We start from the raw sequence: 26620 nt of genomic DNA, 5'->3' as shown, positions 1-26620 counted from the left end.
TCCTCCTTCCTGAATCCCTGATGGCAAGTTTTGTGGCCATATGCTGCCCTCTAGTGTCTTTTTAAGGGATGGTAACATGAGAAATAAAAACGAAGTAATTCTGAGGTATCCAATATTACCTCAGCCAAGGACTGGTAAAACAAAACGGAACAAAACAAAACAAGAGTAAAATTCTTAGGAAAAAAAGGCAAAACCAGGATTTTTACTAAAACTAAAATGCAAGTTAAATTTGGCCTCAACATAGATGTTGCATTTTTTCTGGGCTTTGAAAAACACAGTATCTAGATGAGAGAGTGCTCTTTAAAAATACAGGCACCAATTGTCCCCTGCACATCACTCTCAGGTGATTACTGCCTCAGTCTGCCTGCGTTGGGGTCCAGAAATCTGCTCTTCATGACTCGGATGTGGGTAAGTTGATTGACCTTGTTTGAGAAGAACTAAAGATTGCTGCCATGACTTCAAGCAGAGTGTAGAATGAATCTGATCATTTTCTTTTAATCCTATACAGACCCAGTTCTTAGGCCAAATATACATGAAATGAAAGCACTGACCCAAGATATGTCAGCTTTCATTTTTCCTGCACTTAGAATGGCTGAATCTGACTTGACTGGCATGTGAAGATAGCGATGCTGCTCAATTCAGAGTGAGAAATTCCTGTAGACGTTGCCCTTTATGAATAATCCCCCCTAATTCCAGTGGGCATCCAGGTAGGAAGGAGAAACAGTGAGTAGTTGCTCTTACACATCCGTCAGCTATCCCTTAAACATCCCTGAAAGTCTTCCTGTCACCCTCAGATTAATGTCAATGCCCTGGCAGGACACCATGTTCTTCTGTGTCCTTTATCATCACCTGGGGACATTTTGTTCATTGATTTGAGAGAGAGGGGAAGGGAGAAAGGAAGAAGGAGAGGGAAGCATCAATTGGTTTTCTCCTATACAGGCCTGGACAGCTGGGGGCAGGGGTCGTACACACAACCTTTTGGTTAAGGGACAACGCCCCAACCAACCGAGCTACACTGGCCAGGGCTGGAGTCTCCTTTAAGTATTCCCTTCACTTCAGTCTTCTCCAAGGGAAAGAAAGCTTTTCATTACAGGAGCCCTAGTGCCCCTCTTCCCAACGGTGCTCTCTACTCAGCATAAGATAAGTGCTCAGTAAATACTGGTCACCAGACCAATGCCATCGTCACACACGCCCAAAGGCAGCAATGATGGAAGCTGGAAGGTGCCGTGCCCCACGGCCACGCTGCTCTCTCTAGGCGATGACACAGATGGCAGGTGGGTTTCCTTGGGGTTATTGTTGGCATTGGGTTATGCATCTAATTTATGAGCACACAGCTTTGGCTTTTAATTTAGAATTTCAGGAACCTGCTCTCACTTTTGGCACAGTCTGATAAGCATGTAAACACAAGGAACTTCATGAGGTAAAAGTCATTGCTACAGAATCTCTTTATTTTCCTGAGAGATGCACCTCAAATTAAAATTGTTTTTTTTAACACAAATGCACTCAAATTTCAAAACCTATTATCTTACTATCATATAATATGCTATTTTCAATTCATAGTTTTAGTTTTTATTTCTCATCATGGGTAAAGCATTTCTTATCTATTCAGAGTCATAAAACACTCAATGTTTTAATAAAACTCAGTTCTGAGAACTTCTTAGATATTTAAAGGTCTTTCCTACCTCACCAGAAGCAACCCTATACTTCAACCTCCTATCACCCCCACTTCTTTTTTAACGAACAATAAGCAAATATTTACTTTTCAGAGACAGTGTCCTCAGTGTCCAATGAGGCATCACCCACTGCCTTGCCCCACTTCTCTGTGGCCCCCAGCCTCGGGCAGGCCTCTGCAGGTCACTTACTTCAACTGACCATGAACGGCTTCCTTTCCAGCCATTTTAGTCTCCGACAGAGTGTCAGGGTTCCTAGTGAAGCTCACATTTTCTCACTGAGGCCTCTCCCTACGCAAATGGGACAGCATTTGGCTTTAGCACCGCTGGCCGGCTTGGCCCCCACACTGAATGTCGCAGCATCCCCCTTTCCCCTCCACGGGTCCTACTAGAGCCCGCCGTGCAGAACAGGGGCACCCACAGCTCAGGGGCAGAAAATGCACTCCATTCACTTCGGTCAGAGACAAGGAAGAGGTTTTGCCTGTTAAGCAGCATTGCCTTGGAATTTCATTTTACTTTTTGAGCTAAGCTGTTAGATTTGTGGGCATAAACAAGATGTCTTTGAAGTTAACAAGAGTCCCACTCTAAAAGAAGGGAGATGGCCATTACCACGCAGTTTAGATGTTGGACAAATAGAGTCCTGGGATTGTAAATAAGCTCTGCAATTACAGAGAGTGAAACACTTTTCTTTCTTCTTTACTCCTATTTAGGAAGGGCATTTTCTCTGGAAAGACCTCTGTTGGATTTTCTCTTTCTAGTTCCCTAACTCCCCCATGTATATTCTTTTTTAATCAAAGGGAAAGATCCCATCAGGGTAAATGAGCAGCTCTTGCCAAGCACAAATGTGACCCCTGTGGTCCCTGTAGGACTACAGAATGCACCGGGACAGAGCAGAAGCAGCAATGGAGGGGTGTGGGTCAGAACTGGGGTCATATTTTTACTCAACTGTAGCAGAGTTTTTATCCCTAGGCAAGTCATTCCAGCTCCAGTTTCCTACATTCTTAATGGAATTCTCACGATACCTTGTCCAATGCTTGTGGTACTGTTAGGTGAGATGGGATGTGTAGATATGTTCTTAGTAATTCACAAAGGCCCACTCAAAAACAAACTTCTGTTATTTCTCCTATTACTAACATGTTTTCTAAGTAGTTTGTATTGCTCACTTGAGAAATCAAGTATTGATAAGGAGAAAAAGCCTCCTAAGACTTTCTCAGAAGCTGGTAAAAGAAACATTCCCACAGATGTGTGTGCGGTGGGAGCATTCACTGCTGGAGGTACAAAGCTGTGGGCCAGGCTCAGCCCCTGTTGGCCCAAGGGTCTGTAACTGTCTAGGAAACCTCACCAAGGAAGGAAAACTACTAAGTTCTTGAAAAAATTCCTTATGTCTCTGTTTACCTTGATTCTATAAGGATCAAAACTGTTGGGACTCAAGAAACTTGCAAATGCCTATTTTTCTTTATACTATCAAGTAAGAATACATATTTCTCACTCTTTAAAACTTAATCATGTGTGCATTCTTAGGCACTGCATGTTTTGAACTGCTATTAAAATGCATGTTTCCTTCACATTAAAGGGGGAACAGAAGCTTCTGTGTTGTATTATTAATTATGTGCAGGAAATGAAGTCCTGGTTAGTTTTTGCAGAAGGTACACCCCCCCCGACACACACACCACCATCCCCAAAGCAAAAGATTTACCAGGTGACTGGGGACCTGTGGGTTCATATCTGCTACTCTGACTCTGTGCACTTACTCTTGAGGTCCAAGTTCCTGGCTCCTGCGGTGATTTGCGTTGTGATTTTTGTGTCGATCTTTACAGTGTGGAGATTGCTGGTGTCCCTTGATATCATCACATTGTGCCACTGATTGTCATTGAGAGGTTTATTTGAGCTCCCTTTGATGAGGTTAGCACCATTTCCCAAATCAAACACATAATGTAAGTACCTGGGGAAAAAAAGGAAAGGTGGAGAAATGCATTCACTTTTTAAATTTTTGGTGGATTCCAACTAGATATTAGAGATGGGTAATTTTTTTTCAGGCAACTCCATCCTTGCTGGAAGTCATGAGAGTGAGTTGTACAGAAGCTCAGCTAACAAGAAGCTAAGAAACTATTCTGTGTCACTAAGGAGGATTCTTTATTATCTTCACTATAAGGAATACTGAAAATAATTTTTGGAAGCATGGTCTGTACTTAAATTTTGGAAGTTATACAGAGTCCGGCACAAATAACACCTCTGTGTATTACAAAATCTTTTATTACAAAATCATAAGCATGTAATTCTGTAACATAACAATATCACACTTAAGCACACCCTATGGCATTTTAGGTGAGATGCTTAAATTAACACTATAAATTAGTACAACTATGTCATTACCCCACCAACCAGAGTTAAGCAGGCTTTACTTCTGCCGGAGCCTGTACAGCTTTCACTACTCATTCCCTGTTTTCACTACCCCTCTTTCCTTTGCTAACCACATTGCACTGGCACTTCTCAGTTTCTAGTACTGCTTTCCCCTCCATCTTCAGTGCCTGTTTCTCTAAGGAAATGTGCACTAATCTTTCCAGTCTCTGCTCTAACATCTGCTCCCTGCCTCATACATTTCCTAATATCCCTAAATGTTCTCCTAAGCCTTTGCATGTGATCATCTTAGGAAACTTTGCATAGTGCTTCTATTCTGTTGATATGTTCACCTATAGCCCCTAGGGTTGTGTTTGCATATGTGCGGTGAGGGGTTGGTGGGATCTGAGATATGCATGGGTTGGCAAGAAAATATGTATATCTCCTAGCTTTTTGTCAACCCCATGGTAAATATGCAGTAATATTCACTGAATGAATGAATGAATGAATACCCAAATCAATTAAATGACATAAAACTTTTATCACAATTTCAAGGACATTTCACAAAAATCTTTCTAAATTTTCAAGGAACTTGGACATAGAATTAAGCATGAGTTAAATGGGATTTTGTAAAATTCAAGTAATTTGATTACTCGAAGTAGCTATTTAACATAGCATAAATTAGCCTACCAATTTGTAGAAATTCTGTTGTAAAATATGGTGTGTATAGTAATAGAAAGACGATCCACATTTGAATTGTAAGATTCATGGAACACCTAGCATATATAAGAACTTGATGTTTTTTATATCTCATATAAAAACTCATTTTTGGAAATGTCAGTATAAAAGACTATACAACACCCTTATTAATTTTATAAGGTACTTAAGTAATTTAAATGAACACAATTTTTGAATACCCCTCCCCTACATGCACCCCTGCCCATGACCTTGCAAGCCGATACATTTTGTTTAATGTATATTTTTGTAAATTGAGGTCCATTTTCCTAAAGTTTTATTTGTCATGGAACTGACATATACTCACCCTTTTACTAATTCAACCACAATAAAGTCATTTCCATCCCCACTGTTATAGAGAATTAGTCCATCTAGGGATGTTGTCTTGAACTGGAAAAAAAGATGCATAGAAGTGTAGGCTTGCAATGTAGCTAAGGCAACATAGCTCGATTTGGTCTTGAAGGTGACAGGGTCTGCTATGATGTTCCGGAAGCCAAATCTGGCATTGAGCTCACAGTAATCTATGTCGCCATTTTTACACAAATCAATGTATGCCATTCCATTAAATGTCAGGCTCTGAAGGTGCCCGATGAAGTTGGAGGGGACAGAAGACAGATACCGTCGTTCTGTGATGATGCCAGTCTCTATGTTATGAAACTCCAGCCTGGTGTGATCGCCTGCCATTTGACCTAAAGGGGAGGATAATGCATTCTTATTTTTTGTATCTGGAAGGCACTTTCAACTTTAGAATTACATTAACAACATCACATTTTAAGGTATGAGAGTCCAAATACCTCCTTGATATTCAACTACATATAGTAAAAACGCAGAAGTGATGTTAAAAGGGCTAGGCTGTACACTGTAATACAACTTCCTTATGTCAGGTTTCAATCTCTGTCCAAATTATAGTCTCAAAAAAAATTGTCCTCATTAGTTAAAGTGACATGGTTTTTAAGAAGTAGAAGAAAAAGAAAAGGAAGCAAGTAATGACAAAGGAAAGGAGAAAGAAAAATTAAGAAGGAGGGACAGAGAGAGAGGAAAAGGAAGTGAGGAAGAAATGGAGAAAGGGATACAGGGGAGGAAGGGAGGAAGGAAGGAAGGTAGAGGAAGGGTTTAGGGGCAATGACTGCCTTAAATCATCCCAGTAAAGAGTGACGTATCGTAGCTTCATGGTGATATTTTTCTTTATAAGGAATGTTCTTCCAAAAAATGTGACTCTATTTTCCTATTACCAATTAAAATAATGAAGAGCTGGTGTCTATTCTTCCATTAAAGAACCATGAAAATGTGTTTGAAGACAAGTATGTCACTTTCACCTTCATGTTTCTGTGCTGAGTAATTTCCACAGTCTTTCTTAGGACCAGTTTCCCAACCACTTTGGAATCTCTGTTGCTCTCCACTGGCCCTATGCCATTTTCCTTGCACTTATGTTCTGGATAACTAAACTGAGCACAATATACCAATATAAGGCATGTCCAGTTTTGAGAATACCAGTAAAACTAGACCACATTATCAAAGTTAAAATTGGGACTCTAAACACTTGAACATGAAACTTGGTTGTAAATTTATATACTGGTTCTCTATTCATCAGGCCTCATGCTCTTCATCCACCACATTTCTTTGTCAACCCCACTGAAGGCCAGACTAGTCCCATTTTACCTACAGAGTGATAATTGTACCTACCTGCATGGTTGAAGATAAAACAAACTTTAAAAAAAGATGTAAACTTGTTTGTTAGAGTACAGCATAAACTACTTTATCATTGCTAGTGATTCACTCCCAGCATCTTGTTCTTGTCTAATTAAACTGTCATCCACTTTCTGCTGAAACTCAAAAAGGTTATTAAAATTGCAGTCAAATTCTTCTGGATACTAACTTACTACTCAATTTGGCATAATTGAAAAATTTATCAAGCTTACCCCATCCCATCATCCATGATATTAATGAAAATATTAATTAGAGCCAATCCCAGGATCAGCCCCTGAGAAAATTCACTGGACCTTCTTCCCAGGTGTAGTGAAGATTGAGTAGCCACCTATGTGGGCCTCCATCAACGAGTCTGACTGGCTTTCATTGCTTTAGTCAAGACAGTAAAATATTAGATAGCATTTTAAGGAAATGCCTGCAAGTGAAATATAAAAGGCATACTCTTTGTTGTGCAAGAGAAATTGTCTACATATTTCATTGACTTCAATGCTTATAAACTGACTGGAGTAAACATCTCCCCTCTAATCTGAACTTGACTCTACTTACATTTGACACGTGTTTACTAGTCCTAGATCCTGGTAACAACTGTCCTGTCACCCTGGGAGTGTTCTTTTTTTAGTCATTGGTTTGTTCCAATCACCTCTCTGCAAACACTTACACTTTATTTGAAACAAAAATTACCATAGTCCTTAGCTGCCTGTCCTCCTCCTTCCTCCCCACTATGTCTCCTGGTTGTCTATCTGATGCAGAATATGATTAAATCCTTAGCAATTCTGCTTTCTTGTGTGATGTCATTTCTTCCTCCTTCAGTTTTCCTTGTTCAATGACCTCCACAGTGCTCTGTGGGGAACTCTCTCTTTGGTAGCAAATAAAATTAGCCTCTAATAATTTTCAAATATAAAGCTCTAGAGATACCAGTAACATTGAATCAACAAGCCATAAGGAATGAAAAATATGCAAAGCTCAAAAATTACTTGGGATTTTCATCTCCTTTTTCATGATATGAAAATATGAGTTTTTATTTAGTGAATTCACCCTGATCCTGAAATTGTCCTGTTCCTCCTTGGAAGTGCTATTAATGAAACAATGGATAGAAAAGAAGTATCTGGAAAAATATTTCTGATACTTGAGATTAAATATTACCCCAAATTGTCAAGTTCTTGGCAGCTCTGAAACAGTGAAACACATTTTGTTTAGGAGGACTGAGTAGTTCAGTGATAAAAATAGCTCATAATGCGTTTTCTTTTTCTCAAAGGAATAGGATATATATGCAGAGCATAAATAATAAAAAGGTAGTAAAACAGTGGTGCGAGCATGGCCCAGTTACAAGAAAAATCATTACAGCCTATGGTCAGGAGCCCATTCTTTCTTTAATGAGCGTATATAAATTGCATCGACAGTAATGGCAGATACGCTTGCTCCAGGGAGAGAATTAGCACCTAAAAGCCATTATCCACTGCCTGAGAAAACATTAACAGCTGCCTTTTAAAAACTCTTTTTTCCTCAGAATTTATTTGAGTGTTTAATCCAATGTCAGTAATATAGCCACCTCCACTCTTGTATACATATATTGATTAAGAAAAATAATTAAGGACATTGAAGGAGAAACATTTTTAAAGCTCCCACCATTTGAAAATCCACTGCCTTTTCTAGAAATTTAGTGGAAAGAGAATTTGAATTTAACAAAATGCCTCTGATCAATATGTCTGGGGTAAAGCAGATTGATAATAATTTCTGATTAAAAAAAATACCTACCTGGATAGTTTGCATAAAAACCTCAGTATTTAAATCAAGTCTTTTTACCTAAACTGACAGCAAGATCAGCTACTTTAGGTTCAGCCTGGCTCAGAGTTTGGTTAAATATCTGCTGCAGAACAAAATAACCCCCCAGGCTTACACTAACTTGTTAATTCGCTTAAAGCTATTGAGTGTGTGGTACAGGTGTGTGTCAGATAATTTTTAAAAATAGTGGTACAAGGAGTAGACACAGGTCCTGTTTTCACAAAACTATGGCCCATTGGAAGGCAAACAAAAAATTGCAAGAACGTAATTAAATATGTAATGACAACTCTCAGAAAAAGGTCAGGAGTTTGATGAACAGGAAAGTTGTGCTGGTAAATAGGAAAGGTGGGGAAGTACCTGAGTTAATGTTTGACTTAAATTTGAAGGACAGAAAAGAAAAAGCCATGGGCAACAGGGGCTGGGGAAAAAAAAAAGAGAAGGAGAGAGAAAGCTATGCTAAAAACAGGAGAAGCTGGTTCCAAGAAGGACAGACAAACAAAGGCTCTCAGGAGAGAAGAGCTAGAGTGTGTGGCTAGAGAGCCATGAGTAAGTGCGGGGGTGCTCACATCAGACGGAATGGAGAGCCGGGGCACACACGTCTCAGTGCCGCCGGACTACACTAGGAGCTATTGGAGGGTGTGAGACAAGTGGAAGCCATGAGTCAGTGTGTGTGTGCTCATGTGCGTTGTGTGTGCATGTGCATATGCGTGTGTGTGATCTCTCTGGTCTGGGTACAATGGATTGGAGATGGTTTGGACTATGGTGGATACAGCACAGATGAAAAAAGACAGAGGATGATATAAGATAGCTGTGCAGATCCGACCTGTAGGGTTTACTGATGACGGTGAGAACGGTGGAAAGGAGGGGGTGGTGAGGCCGGCTTCCAGGTTCAAGTCACTGCATGGGTGGTGAACACCATCCAGGGAAGCACTAACATGAATGTACACACAAAAAACACCACTGCAGGTTTTCCACAGACTAAGCAATAAGTTGAAACCCAAGGCTTCCACATTTAGGGCCCCCATACATTTTACAGAACCTTTTTTCATCTGAGACCTAAAAAATCTCTCCTATTGGGGGCTTCTTTGCTGCAAACTGCTGTCCCCATCATCCTAGCTGAGGGTCAGACATTCCCAAAGATAGCCTTAGGACGGACTGTCCTGTGTTCAACAGATACTTGACTTAACATATATAATATATAATATATTGTGTATGTGTGTGTGTGTGTGTGCATATGTGTGTGTGAATATATACATGTGTGTGTGTATAGTAACTTAAAGATGTGGTCAAATGTGGGATTTTGCACAGAGAGTCTCTAGTGCTTTCCTTTTAAAAATGTCCCTGCTCAGTGATTTCTGATTTTTTGTAAAACCTAATGAGAAATCCCTATTGCTTTCCTGATTCACAGGTGGCTTCAAGTGGCCACTAGAGTGTTTGAAAAAAAAAATGTCATCCTAAACTTAAGCTTCAATGGCAAGTTTCTACTGCTGTCTTTGGAAGCCATTTCTAGTGATATCAATTGAAGCTGAATTTTTTCATTATAATTTGGCTTTCATGAGGTCTTCGATAAAACGTCATCCCACAAATCGCCCTGATGAAAACTCACCAAGTAAAGGGAGATTGCTATGTCTTTAGCTCTGAGCAACAAGAGGCTGAGAGTTGGGGGAGGAAAAAAGGTGGAGTGGAATATTGGGAGAAAAATGCATAGTTTAGGTGAATCATCAATGTTGACTTCGTTTGTACTCCAATATAATATTTATACTCTGAGAAAGAGCATGTTGATTCCTACAATTGTTAAAAAAATATCAACTCCTACAGAACAGAGGGTAGAATCTAATTTCTGCTTTAAGGCCTTGGCAGCTTTGAGAAAGAGTAAATGGCAGGCTGGTTTACTGAAGTGATAGTTGATATTTTGTCCTTCCTTCAGTTCTGAGAAGCTAACCAAGCCCTTTAGACTTTGCCTCAAAGGCTTTTTCTTGGCAGAAAATGGAGCTGCTGGAAGACCAGGACTTCCTCAATCTTTCATTATGGCCCAATTTTCAAGGTGTTCCAAAAAGGAAAAAGAAGAGAGCAGACCGCATTTAAGGACTGAGAGAGACAATGAGGAGGGTACCGCTGACCAGGAAAAAGTTGTTGGGGTTTAGGTGTACTGAGTACCAGCATCCACTCTTTGGTGAGGTTCGGGAATTCGGACAGAATCATTGAGGTAAGCATTGCGAGACCGGGCCACTGCCCTAGGCTGCAGGAGTCAGTAAAGACCATTTGCCCATTTAGAACAAAAGTAGCTGTGTTCTTGCAATTCAAACAATCAACAAACAGAAAAGATACCTAGACTGTTTTCTCAGTTCTGTTAATAATGACATTTCAAAAAAACCTAAGCCATTTAGACCTTAACTGCTCATTTCTACCCATCTTGACAAAATCCAAATTGTCCAAACCACTCATCTTCCTAGAACTGCCTCTGACCAAAACTAGCTGAACTTCAGCTTACACTTGGGCCAAAGCTCTGCAAAAATCCTGCCTTCCTTCTGCAGGTTCACACAGTTCTGTGCTCAGCAATTTGATTTTTCTCCTTCAGGGAATAAACTGACGTATCATAGCAGAGGTGTCTCAGCACCAATCCATGGGCCTGCTGCATGCAAGTCCTCTAAAGAGATTTTTAAGGGGAAAATTTAGCTGTGCTCCCCCCAGACTCCTGTGGGGTCAGGCCAAGAATTGGTCCTTTTAAAGCTCTTCAGATGACTCTGAAACAGAGAAGTTGAACCCACATGTAGAAAACAAATTTTGAAAAGCCAGGAAGGACTAGTGAAATCATATATAAAGAGATCTATGAGCTGGCAGGTTGCTTCATTTGAACCCAGGAATAATTCTCTCAAAAGTTAAAATGTCATTCATGATATTCCCACAGTGATGGAATTGACTGATCTCTGATTATGAGAACTCCCCTTGGATGAATGTAAAACAGACACTTATGCACTGCACAAGGACCATCTTTGCCTTGAACTAAAATAATTAACATGAAGATGTGCTCTAAAGAAGAAAAAGGAGCTAATATCCCAGCAGGTTATATGCTTGAAGTTATTTTCAACAGAGAGAGTCAAGGCCTACCAATTCCTCTTTCACTGAGCCCCCCTATGTTCTCTGGGGTGGATTTTATATGGCTCACCTTAATTAGGAATCCACAAACCAGGGATTGAACTTGACATCCTTAAAGTTTAACCAATGGGGTAAATGATAAAAAATGACCTATTGTAGCTTATAAGGAAAAAGCAGTTCACCTGACAGAATTCCAACATATTTATCAGTTTCCTTGCTTCTTATATGACAGAGGAACCCCCCAAATACCAGGAATTATCTTCTGGAGGGTGGGCCCCTTGTAGTACAGGCTTCCTTTGCTGGGTGAGTGTCCTAGGAACCCATCTACACCAGTGTACCAGCTGGCATTATTGTGAGATATGAAAACAGTACAGAAGTTCTCTAAAAAATTAAGAATAGAGCTACCATATGACCCAGCAAAGCAATGAGAACCTGCAAGCAATGAGAAAATGTAAAGGATGAGTAAGAGAGAGGGCTATGGGGACAGCAGGGTTTACCTGTCATGGCTTGTTGGTCATCCACCGTTAACTTTAAACTTTTTCCTCGACGAACCACACGCACTGTGTGCCATTCGTTATCATTGAGGTTATAGCCGGCAAAAAGGGTCTCGGGACCTTTGCCTGTAGAATATGCCAAACAGTCATTATGGACACTCAGATTCAGTCAAGCAAATGAACCTCACAGAGAATGAGAGAAAGAGACAAAGAAAAAGGGAAAGCTAGGGAGATGGAGGAGAGAGAAGAGAGAAATGTGAGAGGAAGGAGAGAGAAGAGAGGAGGAGGAGAGAAGAGAAGAAGAGAAGAGAAGAGAAGAGAAGAGAAGAGAAGAGAAGAGAAGGAAAGGGAAGAGGAGGGAAGAGAGAGGAGGAGGAGAGGGGGAGAGGAGGAGGGGAGGAGGAGGGGAGGAGGAGGAGAGGGGAGGGAAGGGCAGGGGAGGAGGAGGAGAGGGGAGGGAAGGGCAGGGGAGGGGAGAAGAGAAGAGGGGAGAAGAGAAGAGGGGAGAAGAGAAGAGGGGAGAAGAGAAGAGGGGAGAAGAGAAGAGAAGAGAAGAGAAGAGAAGAGAAGAGAAGAGAAGAGAAGAGAAGAGACTGGCTGGATCAATTTTCAAGCCCATTAGAGTCATAGCAAGCAAGGAAAACGACAAGTTAACAGACATTTTCATGTGACACTTGAAGGAGAATCTTTAACATTATGCATTGATCTAAGACAAGCAAATGAACCTGTTGTCATAAATAGGCACAGTCAATACAGCACTGGGAAGCTGCCTACACACGTTTTCCCCCTCAAAGAGTTCCCTGGTTTTTGCAGTCATCACTCCCTTGCTAACATAGCAGCTAGCAATCATGTAACCTCTGACTCTGGGAGAGATCTGACCATAGGTCATTAGCTAACCATTTTCAGTGAGTGGCCCCTGGCTGGATTAGACTCTGGAGAGGAGGCTGCTCTGGGTACTATACTGTGTGAGGGCAGCTCTTCACTCTGATCTCATGTACCCCCAATGTCCAAGTTCTTAAGTTTATGAAATGTTGTGTCTAAAAACTAACTCCAGTGGAGGCACAGAAAGTGAGTGTAGATAAAAGTATTGACCCTTAAAGAAAGGGAAGGAAACAGAAGTCACAGCCAAAAAAGGGCCAACTATTCAGTGGGAAAGGGAAAAAAGTGATATTAAACAGTAGAGGGTAGGGGTTCCCCGAGGCAAGGGCCAAAAGAAAGAGGGCAAGAAGTGTAACCAAGAAAGTAACTGCCAGTGAATCCATGGTGGTTTAAACTTAAATTGGCTTAGAACAGCTTATCTTAGAAAACCGTTGTGTAAAATTATCAAAAGGAGCCCTGGCTGGTGTGGCTTAGTGGACTGAGTGCCATCCTCCGAACCAGAGTTGCCAATTGAATTCCCAGTCAGGGCACATGCCTGGGTTGAGGGCCAGGTCCCCAGTAGGGGGCATGAGAGAGGCAACCACATATTGATGTTTCTCTCCCTCTCTTTCTCCTTCTCCTCCCCTCTCTATAGATAGATAGATAGAATCTTAATAAAAGATATATATATTTAAAATATTGAAAGGACAAAGTTAGACAAATCTCCCTCTTCCACTTAAAAACAAAGCAAGGGAAAACAGCTTTTTAGTATAACTAGAAAATTTTTATAGGAAAACAAGTATTTCCACTAATCTGACATTATGATTCAATGAGAAAAATAATCAGTTTTTAAAGATACATTATTTGGTGATTTAAAGATCCAAATTTGGTGATGTATTTCAGTTTTTTAAATGATGGAATTTACCAGTACATTAAAATACTGAAATACATGATGTCATTGAGTTTAAGGACTTTCAGCTGATTCAGGATCAGGATTTGCTTCCCAATTTCTTCCACTAAATTCTATCAACAAAACCAGCCAATGTCCAAGGAGCATAGGAGGCCATACCAAGATGCCAATGAGGAGAGAAAACAAAAGAGGGACCACGTGAAGAAACCAGTCAGCAGTCAGTCTGACAAGGGATCATTCGCTGGTTGCTGTCAGTTCCTCAGACTATTCACCCAGCTCCCTGGTTTCTCTCCTAGAATGTTCCTGATGATACATGTTCCATATTCCTGGGGTAGGGTTTCTCTGGAGCTTAAAATGAGCCAGTGACATAAGCTAAATTTTGCAGGATGAACTGTCTCATGTCTTTAAATGGGGCCATCATGAAGGTTAGTAATCATCTCTTGTTGCTTCTTTAGAAAAGTTAAACTCATCCTGGTAGAACAGTTTTTAGAGACTTATCACTAAATAACTAGAGAAAGCCTGATAGTTCACCAGCTACAAAAATGCTTTGAGACCAAATGTTGAAAGCAAGTTGCAGGATCAAAGGAACTCTTTCTAGTTTCAATAGTGAAGAAAGAAGTGTTTAATAACTCCGCAGAATCTTAGCATCCTACTGGCAGCAGGGGTCATTCTTAGTTTTGATCTTTGAAAAGAGAATATATCATTTTAAAGCTATTTTTATAGGGGAGATCTTTTTTTCCCCTTTAGAAATGTGTGCTTTTGAAGCAGCTTCACTCCTGTCCTCTTAATTTTAAAAGTGTTTTGTCCAGGAAAAAAAGCATAAGGGTGATATCATCATTATACCCCATCCTGGGCTTCATCTTGCAGTAAAGTCATAATGCTTAATCTGTGAAACAACTATTTCCATAACAACAGGCACAAAATCCAATTAAAAATAACCCTTTGGTTCATAAAAATCTCTGTGGGCCAACTTCAATCTCCTTTCTTGCATTATTAAAAACATGAAGAGATTGATTTTGGAAGACAAGGCTTTTAAAATGCACTTAATATTCTCAGTTCAAAACAACATTATCTATGCAACATGAAGTGTAATAAAGGGCACACTGGACAGGGAGGTAAGAACTGTGTTTGCCATCCTTGATTTGCTACTAAGAAAAAAATTGGGGACTGGGAAATGCTTATTATGTTCCAAGCACTTTATCTGTTAACTTACATCATCTTTACATTATTATCATTTTACAAATGTGGGACTGAGAGCCTAGAAAACTAGAACTACTTGTCTCAAGGTCATACAGCTAAAATGTGGTGGAAAAGTACTCCAATCCAGACTGACTTACTCAAAGTCTGCATACTTTCCCTTGAGTTATCCTTCCCCTTAGCTATGTGAACTTTGGCTAGCAGCTTAAAATTCTGGTTTCCCTACATCTGAACAAAGGAGGTGGAAAATTTGCTCCTCATAGTGACAGCCAGCTTGCTCTATCTACAGAATGATGATGATGATGGGAAATGTTACATACCCTCTGTATAAGTCATGGAGGAAGAACAGTCCTAATAATGCACTGTGCCTCCACCGAGGAACACTGAAATGGCTGGGATTAAAGGCATGATATAGAGAAAGAGCCATCAGTTTGGGGCATGATCCATTTGTAATTGGCAACCCGGCAATCTGCTAAAAGCTTCAGCTTCTAGTGGTCTTGACACCCCCACGTATCAAGTGGTGAGATGGTCTGGCTGACCTTTACAGTGCCTCTGAGCTCTCACGTTCTCAGGCATTTAAAACACGTGGAACTGGTAAAGAAAGGTGCTTAACTTTTGAAATTTTGAGATTGAGAGTCATTTGTCCTCTTACCTAGGTTTGACTGGCAACATTATAGTCACTCGAGCCATTCATATTCTAAACTCCTTTTGAGATGTCTTTTTCCTTTGGGGATATCAAAACATGTCTCATTAGTAGTACTATCTTTCTCCCAGCATTAATGTGTAATGGACCAAATGTTAATATGTTAAAGTGGTAACTCCTAAGGTGATGGCATTACCTTTGTGAGGTAATTAGGTTTAAGCAAGGAGCCCCCAAGATGAAATTGGTGCCCCTACAAGAACAGAAAAAGACATGAGTTCTTTTCTCTCTACCACGTGAAGATATGAAAATGAAGCAGCCATCTGCCACCCAGGCCCAGAGCTCTCACCAAGAACCGAACCTGCCAGCAACCTGATCTTGGACTTCTATGCTTCCAGAACTATAAAAAAAAATAAACATCTATGGTTTAAGTTACCCAGTCTGTGAAATTTTGCTGTAGCAGCCTAAGAGAACTAAGATAGTGAGTGACAACTTAAGATAAGGAGTTACAACTTATATGCAATTTTATACTTGATTCTTACTATGATCTATTACTTAAGCCATAGAAAAATTGCTTTTCCATTATTGAGTTTAAAAAGCTGATTTAGGAAGGCTGAGCACCTCATTATAAGTCTCAGAGGCAGTAATGAGTGAGATTTTCCTTCTCTATTCCATAGTCCCTTCCACAGCCCCCCAAGAAATATGCAGATAGTGAAAGTATATGCAGCTGAATGCCCCACAGATAGTATTTCCCAGGCTGGATCAAAATTCAGCTCTATAGGCTAATGCTATTTTAAGGAATTTTAGAATAGAGGGGCATGAGAAGTATAGAAATTCACTGAGCCCCCTACAAACAAAAATCCTGAAGTATAAAATGGTTAGTTGAAGCTCCTATGGTCACAACTATTTAACTGTGGAGTCCAGCTACCCACACTGTCAATCTACTGCCCATGATATTATACTGAACTGAAGTGACTTTTCAAAGAACATCAGGATCTGAGTCTACGGTTTAGTGCATGACGACTATTTGAACTGCATCAAAGCTGAAAACCACGCAAGAATAGACAGGGCTTAGTAACGGTGTCAATCTTTTCAAAAGTTAAAGCCGCGGTGTAACTGTTCTCTGCTCAGTGATAGTCACTGGATTTTCTGGTGATTCTGTATCTAAAATTAATTAACTACAGATAGAAGCAGACACAATAAATTTTCAGATTTCCTCAACATTTCAAGCTGTTTTTTTTAAATGACCTATTTATGAATTCCAGGTGGTTCTAGGAGTTTACCTTGAAGAGGGTTTGGAGATAACCCCGATTTATGGTATAGGACAGAGAGGAAGGGGTGGCAGGGAGTGAGAGATTACCAGTTAGCCGAACAAATTCTTCTTTGAAATCTGTTACTCTTACAGAGCATTGATTTTTACCATCAAGAGATACACTTATAAGATGGTAGCTGTTTTGGGCCAGATTAGTAACCACATTTGCTCATTACTTTTCATTGCCATTTTCACTATGGGATCAGATGGTGGTGAATATTGGATTTTGTCCCTGTCTGTCATCACCTTAGTCACCTTAAGTAAGTCATTTATCTTCTCTGTTTCTCATATTGTTATCTGTAAAATAAGGATGCTGGAAAAAGAACATATCCTCTCCTATAGCCAACTTTAAATTGTCATTTTTAGAAGGACCAAAACTACTCTGTACTGTTTTCCCATCTTGTGGCTACACAAAAGAGTGCAAATTAAGGTGAAGTTCTCTAAATGTATAAGATGTTCAATATTATCATTAGTATTATTGTTCATTTCATTTTTTGCTTTGACATGGGTAAGCAGAGAGCAGGGAGAACTTTAAGGAGAACTATTTTAGACCTATTACTAAATTCAAATGAAACCAGTAATACACTATTGAAGTATTTTTTAAAAATGTGTTTCTTAATTTATACAGTGAAATTTCAAAGGAGAAAACTATTTTCTCCTTTTGGTGTCCTTCATAGAATATAGCCCTAAATAATCCCTAAATGATCAGACAGGAGCAGGGAATATACCATTCTGTGTACCAAGATATGCCCGTGCTTTAGGGACAAGTTCACTTAGAAAACAAAATCATTGATCAGAAGGCTGTGTGGTGAAACGATGAAATCATCTTCAAGGGACCCTTTCTCCAGCTGTGGTAAACTGCTCTTTCCCCGGTTCAGACAACCAGGTCGGGTGGGCAGTGCTGGAGGCTCTGGCCCAGTGTCTCCATTTCCCTTACGCAGAACAAATACTGTGCATTGTGAAAACCCCAGAGCCAAATGGGGTCAGTGGTTTTATTATTCTTTTTAAAGCCGTAGAATCCTCCCTCCCCTGTAATCTTGCATAAGGAATATAAAACCACACTGAGGAAGAGTTGCCCCACTGTTACAAAAGCAAGCTGGCTGACGGGGCGCCCAGGCATCCCCCAGAACCCCCGGGTTCCACACAGCCAGCCCTCCAGGGGGCTCGTTGCTCTCCTCGGAAAAAGGATGATTTTCTTTATCAGAAAATTCCAGTAAAGGCTTTTAGGAATATCTTTTATAAGTAACCCTTTGCTTTTAAAATTAGATTTGATTTACAAAAAAGTGTTTTGTAGTTTAAGAGTTAAAAAACAATTCTACCAAGGCATCACTTATTATGTAGAACAAGGTCCAGAGGTGTTCAGAGCTACCATTGTTTGCCTGTCTGCGTTACCAGCCCTGGAGCCTGCATTCTCAACACGGCCTTAGTTACACAGTCCACATTCACGGGCTCTCCCGAAGATTTTGAAGGTCTTTTCCTCTCATGTCATGTGAGTTATGGAACAGGTTGCCTTTCCTTATTTCTATCTATGGGGAAACCAAGATGCAGGATGTGCACACAATTGTTGCAACTTGATTCTTTTCTTTCCTTTAGAAAAATTATTTTTATAAGCGCCTTTAGAAAAATTCTTTTTTTGTATATTGGCTTACCTCCCCAATTATTCAAAATTCCCTTTGTTAATCACTGTAAATTCTATTTAAAAGTATTGAGTATAAATAGATAAGTGAATTTAATGAAGAAAAGAATATCTTCCAAAGGATGTGCAAATAATCAAATCATTTCATGTTACAGATAACTCCACGGGAGATTAGTTGATATATATCTATCTCTATATCACCTAGTTGATATATATGTGTGTGTGTGTGTATCCAAAAAGTTTAAACAAGCCTTTATTTACCAATTTCACGTTTGTTTGCAAATACATTTTAAATTCATTTTCATAGTATGGAAAATTTTTATTTATATACACATAAGTATAACTGGAACCAAAATTACATATGACAAGATACATACAATACTAACTTTGGATGCTTTTTGGAAGAAAGCCTTGTATGCAAATATCTTGTGAACTACTTGTTACTGGGTTTTGAACATGGAAAAAAATAGGAAAGAGGCATAGAGAAGACTAAAACAAAGCTAAGAAATCTATGAAGCAACATGATCAAAGATGTCTGGTGGACTAAAATGATAATGGTTTCTGGAACTGACAGATGCCTTGAGAAAATCAAACCTGTACCAATTATCTTTTGATTTTTAAAACAGCAAGACTATGAGTCACAAAGCTGAAACTCATGGCATACCCTTTTGGTAGCTATCTCCCTCTACTGTTATATTTTAACTATGTTAAATACATACATGGACCATCTGTATCAAGTGCCTTATCTCTTAATATAATTCAAACCAGTTGGTTCTGAACTTCCTTTCCAGTGCCTTAAATGTCAAATGTAATACTTTCTCATTTATAACTCTGTCTAGTTTATGTGAGTGGTTAGTCTGCTTGCTCTATGTTAAACCATTGAGCATGAACATTTTGATGGGTGCTCTGCAAAGCCATAGCCTACCATAATGCACAGACATTAGGTCAGAATCCATGTAGTTTGCCTGCTAGAAATGATCCATCTACTGTCTCCATTTTATTAAACACAGGTGGTATCTTTCTAATCACAGTTACCTGGACTAAAGGTGAGCATCATGTGAAAGTGGATTCTAAAGTTTCCATACCATTGCCATATATATATACGCATATATATACACACATATATTATATATATATACAAATTCTATGTTTAAGCATGATAGTTCAATGTTTTTTAGATTAAACTGCCTGTAATACCCAATAATTGAGTTACATAAAATTATGAAATTTTAAAATGGAATGGTCCATGTTGTGTCTGCTGTTTTTTCCATTTAACTACTTACTCATTCTTCAATATGTGGTGCCCACATGCTGTTAATTTAGTTTAACAATTATTTTGCGACAAACACTGATCTCAGCATTGGGAATGTCCTAGCTTAGATTCTCAAGGTGTTTAAATCCTAACAAATCATGAGTCAAAACATTTTTTTTTCTGCATGGGCAGACAGTAACTTTATTTGGCTTTGCAATTACTTGGCCTTGCTACTACTGTGCATAAGCAGCCACAGGCTATAATAAACAAATGGGTGGGTCTTTGTTTCAATACAACTACTTATTTAAACAAGCAGTCAGCCTGTGGGCTGTAGCTTCCAGGCCCCTGTAAGATATACATACATAAATAGACAATTTAAGTTTCCCTTTCTCATAAACTTTTACACTGAATATAAAGAAATAAACAATGGAAAAGTATTCAAGAACTTCTCAGGAGACCCAAGTTTTAGATTCAATGTTGCCATTAAATCGAGCATAGACTTAATTACGTTTAGCTAGTCTAATTTTACTGGACTTACTAGCCCAGTAAAACAACAGTAACAACAAAAACCAAAGCCAATTTAAGAAGGTTTTAAATGGCATAAGCCAATTGCAAAGTCCCTCCAAAATCTAGTCACCTTTCCTGTTCTGCCATTTTAGAACCACGGTATTTATTAAAATGGATGATATTAGTGTGTGTATATAAAATTAGGTTTGTGCGTATCTGTACCAACTTTCCCTGGGACTAAGAAGTTTTATTTGACAGTTGATGTTGAGCACACTGGCCTCCCCCGGGAGGCTGGAACAAGCCTGTCACTGTGACAATAATGGGAGGAGAGAAAAGCCAGGAGGAACAGAAGCAAAAGCTACTCTGCGGGATGCCTGAGTCACGGTTCCTGGCAGCCGCATTTCCTACCTGTGAATGACAAGAGGTCATGCTTCTCAGGTGGCAGGTCTGACACCTGCAGTCTGCCACTGCTTTCCTGTTTTAAAACAATTACTTTAAGACATATCATCACCTCTGCTTTACAAAGAAGGGAGAGGAACTATATGTTTCAATTTTATCTTTCAATTTCTATCTAGACTGGGAACTGGGAACAAAATTCTTTTGTTTTTATTTTCCACCTGAGTCAGCTAGGACAATTAATTACAAATTAAAATGAGACACATAAATGGCACTTCCAGATTCTCCTTTTTCTAGCCACTAACATTACTAGGGGAAGGACTGACTCAATGATTTGAGAGCCCAATGTGAAATGAAATAAAGAATTTCAGGACAGCGACAGCAGAGCCTTAATTCAAGTACAGGCCCTTCTAACATGAGGTCCTGGGAGAACATACAAGTTGCAAGTTCTTGAAGCCAGTGCTGATTAGGTTTATAAACTATGTGCTTATTTATTTTTAAAGTTTCCTTTAATTAGCTGTGTATTCAAGAATGTGCAAAGCTGGAGGCAAAAACACTTCATTTTTCCATGTAAGAGGTGCAGTTGAGTCACCTTCCTCATTCCGCCTGCACTCACCGACAAGGCCTCTGGGGTATCCGAGAAGCTGTCTCCGAGCTGTCTTGCTGGCTGGGCCTACTGCCAATCAGGACTTGGGTTTGGTGACAGACCAATCACCCTAACGACCTTGAGGCTGCACTACGTGGCCATGTAACTCCTCCCTCTTCTTCTCTATCCATCCTCAGCTCTCCTCAATTAAGCTATGGATAACATCCTTGGGAACTATTCAGAATGGCTTTATAAAGAACTATTTGCCTTGTCTGTACAAGCAAAGAGATGTTAATAGAATCTTAAGGACAGAGAAATTTCTCTATACTAAAACATATTAGAAATGCCCCTTCCCAATTAAAAAGTACTTTGAGGAAATGATATAAAGTAACAATATTAAGCTTGGAGATGTTTGGTTTTCAAAAATGAAAAGGCATTTGATAAACTTTTAAAATTCAATGGAGACATGAAGGAGTCATATGCTAATTAGTTACACCATATTGGTTTTGCTTGGATTTTTATTTAAATCTTTCCTTGTTTTTAAAACTTTCTAAAATGTGTACATCTTTGTCCCCTGCATGTATCTGGACTCACAGACTGTCTGGGTTTTTATCCAGTTTCTACAAGTTACTAGCTGTGTGACCTTGGGTAAAAACTAAGTGCTTGGTGTTGCAAATATTCTTATCTGTAAAATCAGCTAATAGAAATATTTTGCAGTATAAACTTCATGCATTTTAATAACTTAAAACAATGCCTAAAATGTGGTAAGGCCTCAGTCATAGTAATGAGAATAACAAGTATTGTTATAGGGTTATGTTGTCACTGTCTTCTCCTTAGTGGGTTTAAATCTCCTAGAAAATATTCTGCATCTTATAGTTCAGTGCCTGGAACATCATAGCCATTCACCAAATATTTATTGACTGGGTATAGTTGTTCAAATTTTGTTAGATTGTTTTTATTGTAGATGAAAAAACAATCTCTTGATATTTAATTAACCCAAATAGTTAATGAAAAGTAATTCCATTAACTTTTAATACCTACATTCACAAAGAAGTGTCAATAAATAGAGAGCTTCATCCTTTATTTTCATATTTGGCAGCACAGAATCTGGTTAGTCGTACAGGTGGAGAACTTGGGTAACTTACTGTTATCTGGCCAATTATTTGGACAGCTTTTTTTTCACTCAGTTCCCTTGAAAACAAATTTAATGATGTGTTGAGCCCAGAGAGCAAAATGACCTAAGGCCAGCAGTCAGTAAGTTCCAAATGCAAAGTAATGAGTTGGCTTAGAATTTCAGGAATTCAAGACTTAATGAGTATTTAATCATAAGAAATCATGGATCTTGCCTCCAAAAGGGTTTTACCTTGGAGAGCTGCAAGAAACACTCCCCAGAGACTCCTCTGCCATTTCCTAACTCACACCAACCCCATTTATTATCTACAAGATCAACTGCAGTATATGTAGCTGCCTCGCCTCCTGCTCCGTAGCTGGCTAGATATCATCGCTGTAGTCAGATAAATACACATGGTTTAAATCTTCTACTAAGAAACAGTTAGCCTCTGTAGCTCTGATATTGATTGTACCCATTTATGACAGACCAGGATAAATATCTGATGTAAATAATTTTAAATGTGAAAAACAGACATTTTAAGAAATAAACTTTACCTTTTAAGAATTTAATTATATTTACAACACAATAAAAATGAACACAGATTATATAAATATATTGGTACAAGAATGTTTTAAAATAGCTCTCTCTAAAACTAATCTAGCTTGACTGGCAAGTTTAGGAAAAAGCATAATAAAATAAACCTTATATCATGAAAGGAAAAATTTGGACTGTGACTTTATTTTAAGGAAAAAAGTTCATTTCCAAGAAATGCTTATCACATAATAGGATAGCTTGCAGGTATAAAATGAAGTACTAAACAGTCAGTGATGCTTTTAATAAGCATTATAAGCTGAAAATGTATTCAAAGTTAGCATAATATGAGAAAATAAAATATATTGATTTATGTTATTTATTTAAACATATCTTATGCAAACCTCAATACCAAGCTATCTGAATGAGGAGGGAGAAAGAACAAGCAGACAGGTGCTGAGCATTTGAAAACTAACAAATATTGTATCTAACATTCCATACACAAAGGTATGATTCTAGTCACAAAAGCAAAGACTATTTAATTATACATCATTTATCACCTGAATACACTATTGTAATAGCTATGGAATTTATTTTTATGAAAAGGTCAAGAAGAATGTATATTTTGCATAAAAATTTGTTTGTGTAACTGAAGAAACAATGGTTTAACTGGTATTTTATTTTCCATCTCTTTGTTAACATAAGTGCATTTGAATATTATTAATTGTAAGACTGAATTTTCAAAATTCAACTGTCCCTCAATATTTTGGGGGTATTCTTGTATAAATCTTCTCCAAAAATAACCATAGTAGAAAAAAAATAAATCTAAGTTCTGGCTTTATTAGGTTTATTTGTTCTCTTCTTTTTTTTCCAGAGAAATCATTATAATGCCTGAAAATCTATGTCTCAGTTTTTGTTGTAAACATTGTGAACCTACTTTTTTTTTAAAGAAAACACATCCTAAGGGCTGTGATAAGGAATAGTTTGTCTTTCGAAGGACTGAACTGCAGCATCTCGTTTGTTTTGATTTTTTTTCTTTCTTTCCTTAGTGACTGCCCCAGAAAAGGCTATGAACAAATAATGCATGATAATTTATTCATCCATTATGTAAAAATCAGAATGATAATAAAAATTTTCCAGCAATGAAATTCTCCTTTATTTTGAATTTTAATGTTATAATAACAGATAGTGCTAACTGAATTGGTGTCTTGTATCATTAGTTTATTTATTAGGCTGATAGTCACTAACCTGAGTGCTGTGATTCTTTTTGATCATTTATTTTAGTAATTGGAAAAATATGGACATCATTTCTTCATTTCAACTTATCTTTGAATCAGTCTTCTGAAAGGAATGGCTTGCTCTACTACACAGGAAGTATTCTACAAAGATGCTTTCCCACCTATGTCAATGGGTATTAGCAATGAAATCTTAGGCCAAATTAACTTGGTTAATCTGAGGAGCCAGTGCTTGGCAGTTCCTTGGAGCTGGTCTACCAGCTGCTTGAAGTAGTAAGGTGTGGCTTTCCTGGTTCATCTTCCTATGGTAAAGTTATGTTAGTCAGACTTCCACTTAACGGCTAACAGTCGATGATAGTAACTTACACTGACACACTTAGAAGTATCCTCTCATTTATAAATATTCCAGTCTGGTTTATTTCTCAAGATCTTGTGTACAGACACTTCCAAACAGTTTCATTTGACAACTCTCAGATCACTGATGAATTATGATAGAACTCACTTTTGTTCGTATATGCTTCCACCCTCCTTTATATTTATTCAACTGACTCTCTGACCTAGACCTATGTGTTATAGTCACGTGCTGGACATATGCTTATAATATGTTGTTAAAATAAAAGCACATTTTGCAAAATATTTGCACACCATGACCCTGTATTTTTAAAGAAATACATATTACACAATGTGCTATACATTAAGTATGTAATATGCAAAGTACTGTTATAAGAGCATTTAAGGTATTACTATTTTCTCTGAGGATTGAAGTGGTAGGTATATTTTCTGTTTCCTCTAGCTTCTGAATAAGAAATATTACTGTAATTGGGGACCAAATGTTGCTTTAAAACACTCATTCTGACTACTTTGTAGGTCAAAATTAGTGGGAAATTTAGTCCCCAGTTTAAACGTACATATCGTAATACAAATGGATAATGTAGTGCAGGCCTAGAGTGTCCCAAATAATGGTGGGTTTGGCTTCAGCTACATCTTTACAGAGCATGTGCCTTTATTCATTTTTGGTTGTTTATTTTAGATTGTTGAGTAGAAGAAAAAGTTATTGTAGAAAATTTAAAATGTAGAGATGATAAACAATAAAAAAATAAAAGAAATTAAAAATTACCAACAATCTCATTATTAGGTTGTATAAATATTTTAAAGAAACATTATAGGAAAGCAATTTTGCTACTATAGCTCCTTGTCAATTTTATAGTTATAACACAAAATGAGAAATTCTGATTATTTATTCACTGCTTATTAGCTAAACTAATTTTACTTAGTAGAGGACTTTAAATAATTAATGTTACTGAAATATTATTTTTGACAAAGTAAAGCTTCTCAGCTGATTTATTGCACTCTCTTCAGATACAATAATTTAATTTGTAAATGAAGGATCAATTAAAACACTTTAGGATTCTCATCATCTACAATGTCACCTTCAGAATTCTTATATGTGATTATTATTGTTATTTTTCATGTTATTGAATCATTATCATGTTCTACATCCATTTTTGTCTGCCTATTTTGACACTACTAGGTGAACATGTGTGTATTCTAAGGGAATGTTTGCACAACTTCTTAAATAATTTCTTTTAATTTTTTTTGTTACTAGACACTTTCATAATGCATAAAAAAATCTGTACCAGCGATTCTGTTATGCTATTATAATGTGTTAGTTCTATAATACTTAGGTGTTAGTTTTCACATGCATAGACTATCTTCTTTGCACATAGTGAAATGTAAACATTTCAGAATTCTTCAGGTTTCCTAGTAGTACACAATTGTTTGCATTGGAAATTTCTTGATTTCCAAAACTGGCTGATTTTTCCATGTATCTGGCCATTTAATAAGGAAATTTCATAGGCTACCTACATGCTTCCCATGTGAATTTAAAAAGAGAATTGATAAACTTTACCTTAAATACTACATTTCCAAAGAAAGTTTAATTATAATAATCATGCATGGAAAAAGACAATTAACTTTGAAATTTATTTCAACAGTACTATGCATAAAATATTTCAAGTCTGTATTTAGACTGATCACCTGGGAAAGGTAATGGCAGGGTGAAGAATTCTCACAGGTGTATGAACGATGCATTCAAAGAACAAATAACAGATAAACCAAGCACAATAAAGATAACAGTAACTTAAATACTCTTAGAATTTATTACTTTACCTTTGGGGGAAACAAGTTTTCCTAATGTACTTCTTATCCATCTTGCTCTTTGCTCCCGTTGGTAACAAGTGAAAGAAATGGAGAAGAGCTCTGAGCACACTGAACATTTCGATTTCCAAATTCTTTGACGATCCCCCGCATCTCCCCCCTGATTTAAAGAGACCGGCCCACTTGACTTACACACCATATGTTAGCCATTATTATGTTGAAGAAATTGCAGTCCACATGAGTATTTTACAGCTAAAGTAAAAACATGTTTAATCAGACAACCTGGAGAAAAGATACTTGTTTGGAAAGCCTGCTGCTCCTCCTACATACCTTGAGGGAAGTATATTGCGTGCCCTCCCTGCTCCAATTAGAGCTGCTTGGGTCACCCATGGTCGTCAGCCCCCAAAGCTAAAATCCGATCAATGGCTTATGACGTGGCATGGTTTGAAATTTCTGCTCAACAGAACAAGG

General features: G+C 38.2%; 1 protein-coding gene across 14 annotated transcripts in view; it reads right to left on the bottom strand.

The window, feature by feature from the left end:
- Positions 1–26620, bottom strand: part of NRXN1 (neurexin 1) — a 1079628-nt gene that overhangs the window by 548920 nt on the left and 504088 nt on the right. For all 14 annotated transcript variants that reach the window (XM_045827411.1, XM_045827414.1, XM_045827421.1 and 11 more), the window contains 3 exons: positions 11825–11947; positions 5050–5431; positions 3422–3612 (listed from right to left, as the gene is read on the bottom strand). In XM_045827411.1, coding sequence (XP_045683367.1) covers positions 3422–3612; positions 5050–5431; positions 11825–11947 — 696 coding nt within the window. The remainder of the gene's footprint in view (positions 1–3421; positions 3613–5049; positions 5432–11824; positions 11948–26620) is intronic.

Source organism: Phyllostomus hastatus, unplaced genomic scaffold (assembly GCF_019186645.2).
Source record: "Phyllostomus hastatus isolate PE091 unplaced genomic scaffold, TTU_PhHast_1.1 phas_scaffold_78, whole genome shotgun sequence".
Taxonomy (NCBI): Eukaryota; Metazoa; Chordata; class Mammalia; order Chiroptera; family Phyllostomidae; genus Phyllostomus; species Phyllostomus hastatus.
The sequence above is the reverse complement of the archived record's forward strand: the minus strand, read 5'-3'. Positions and strand labels throughout refer to the sequence as shown.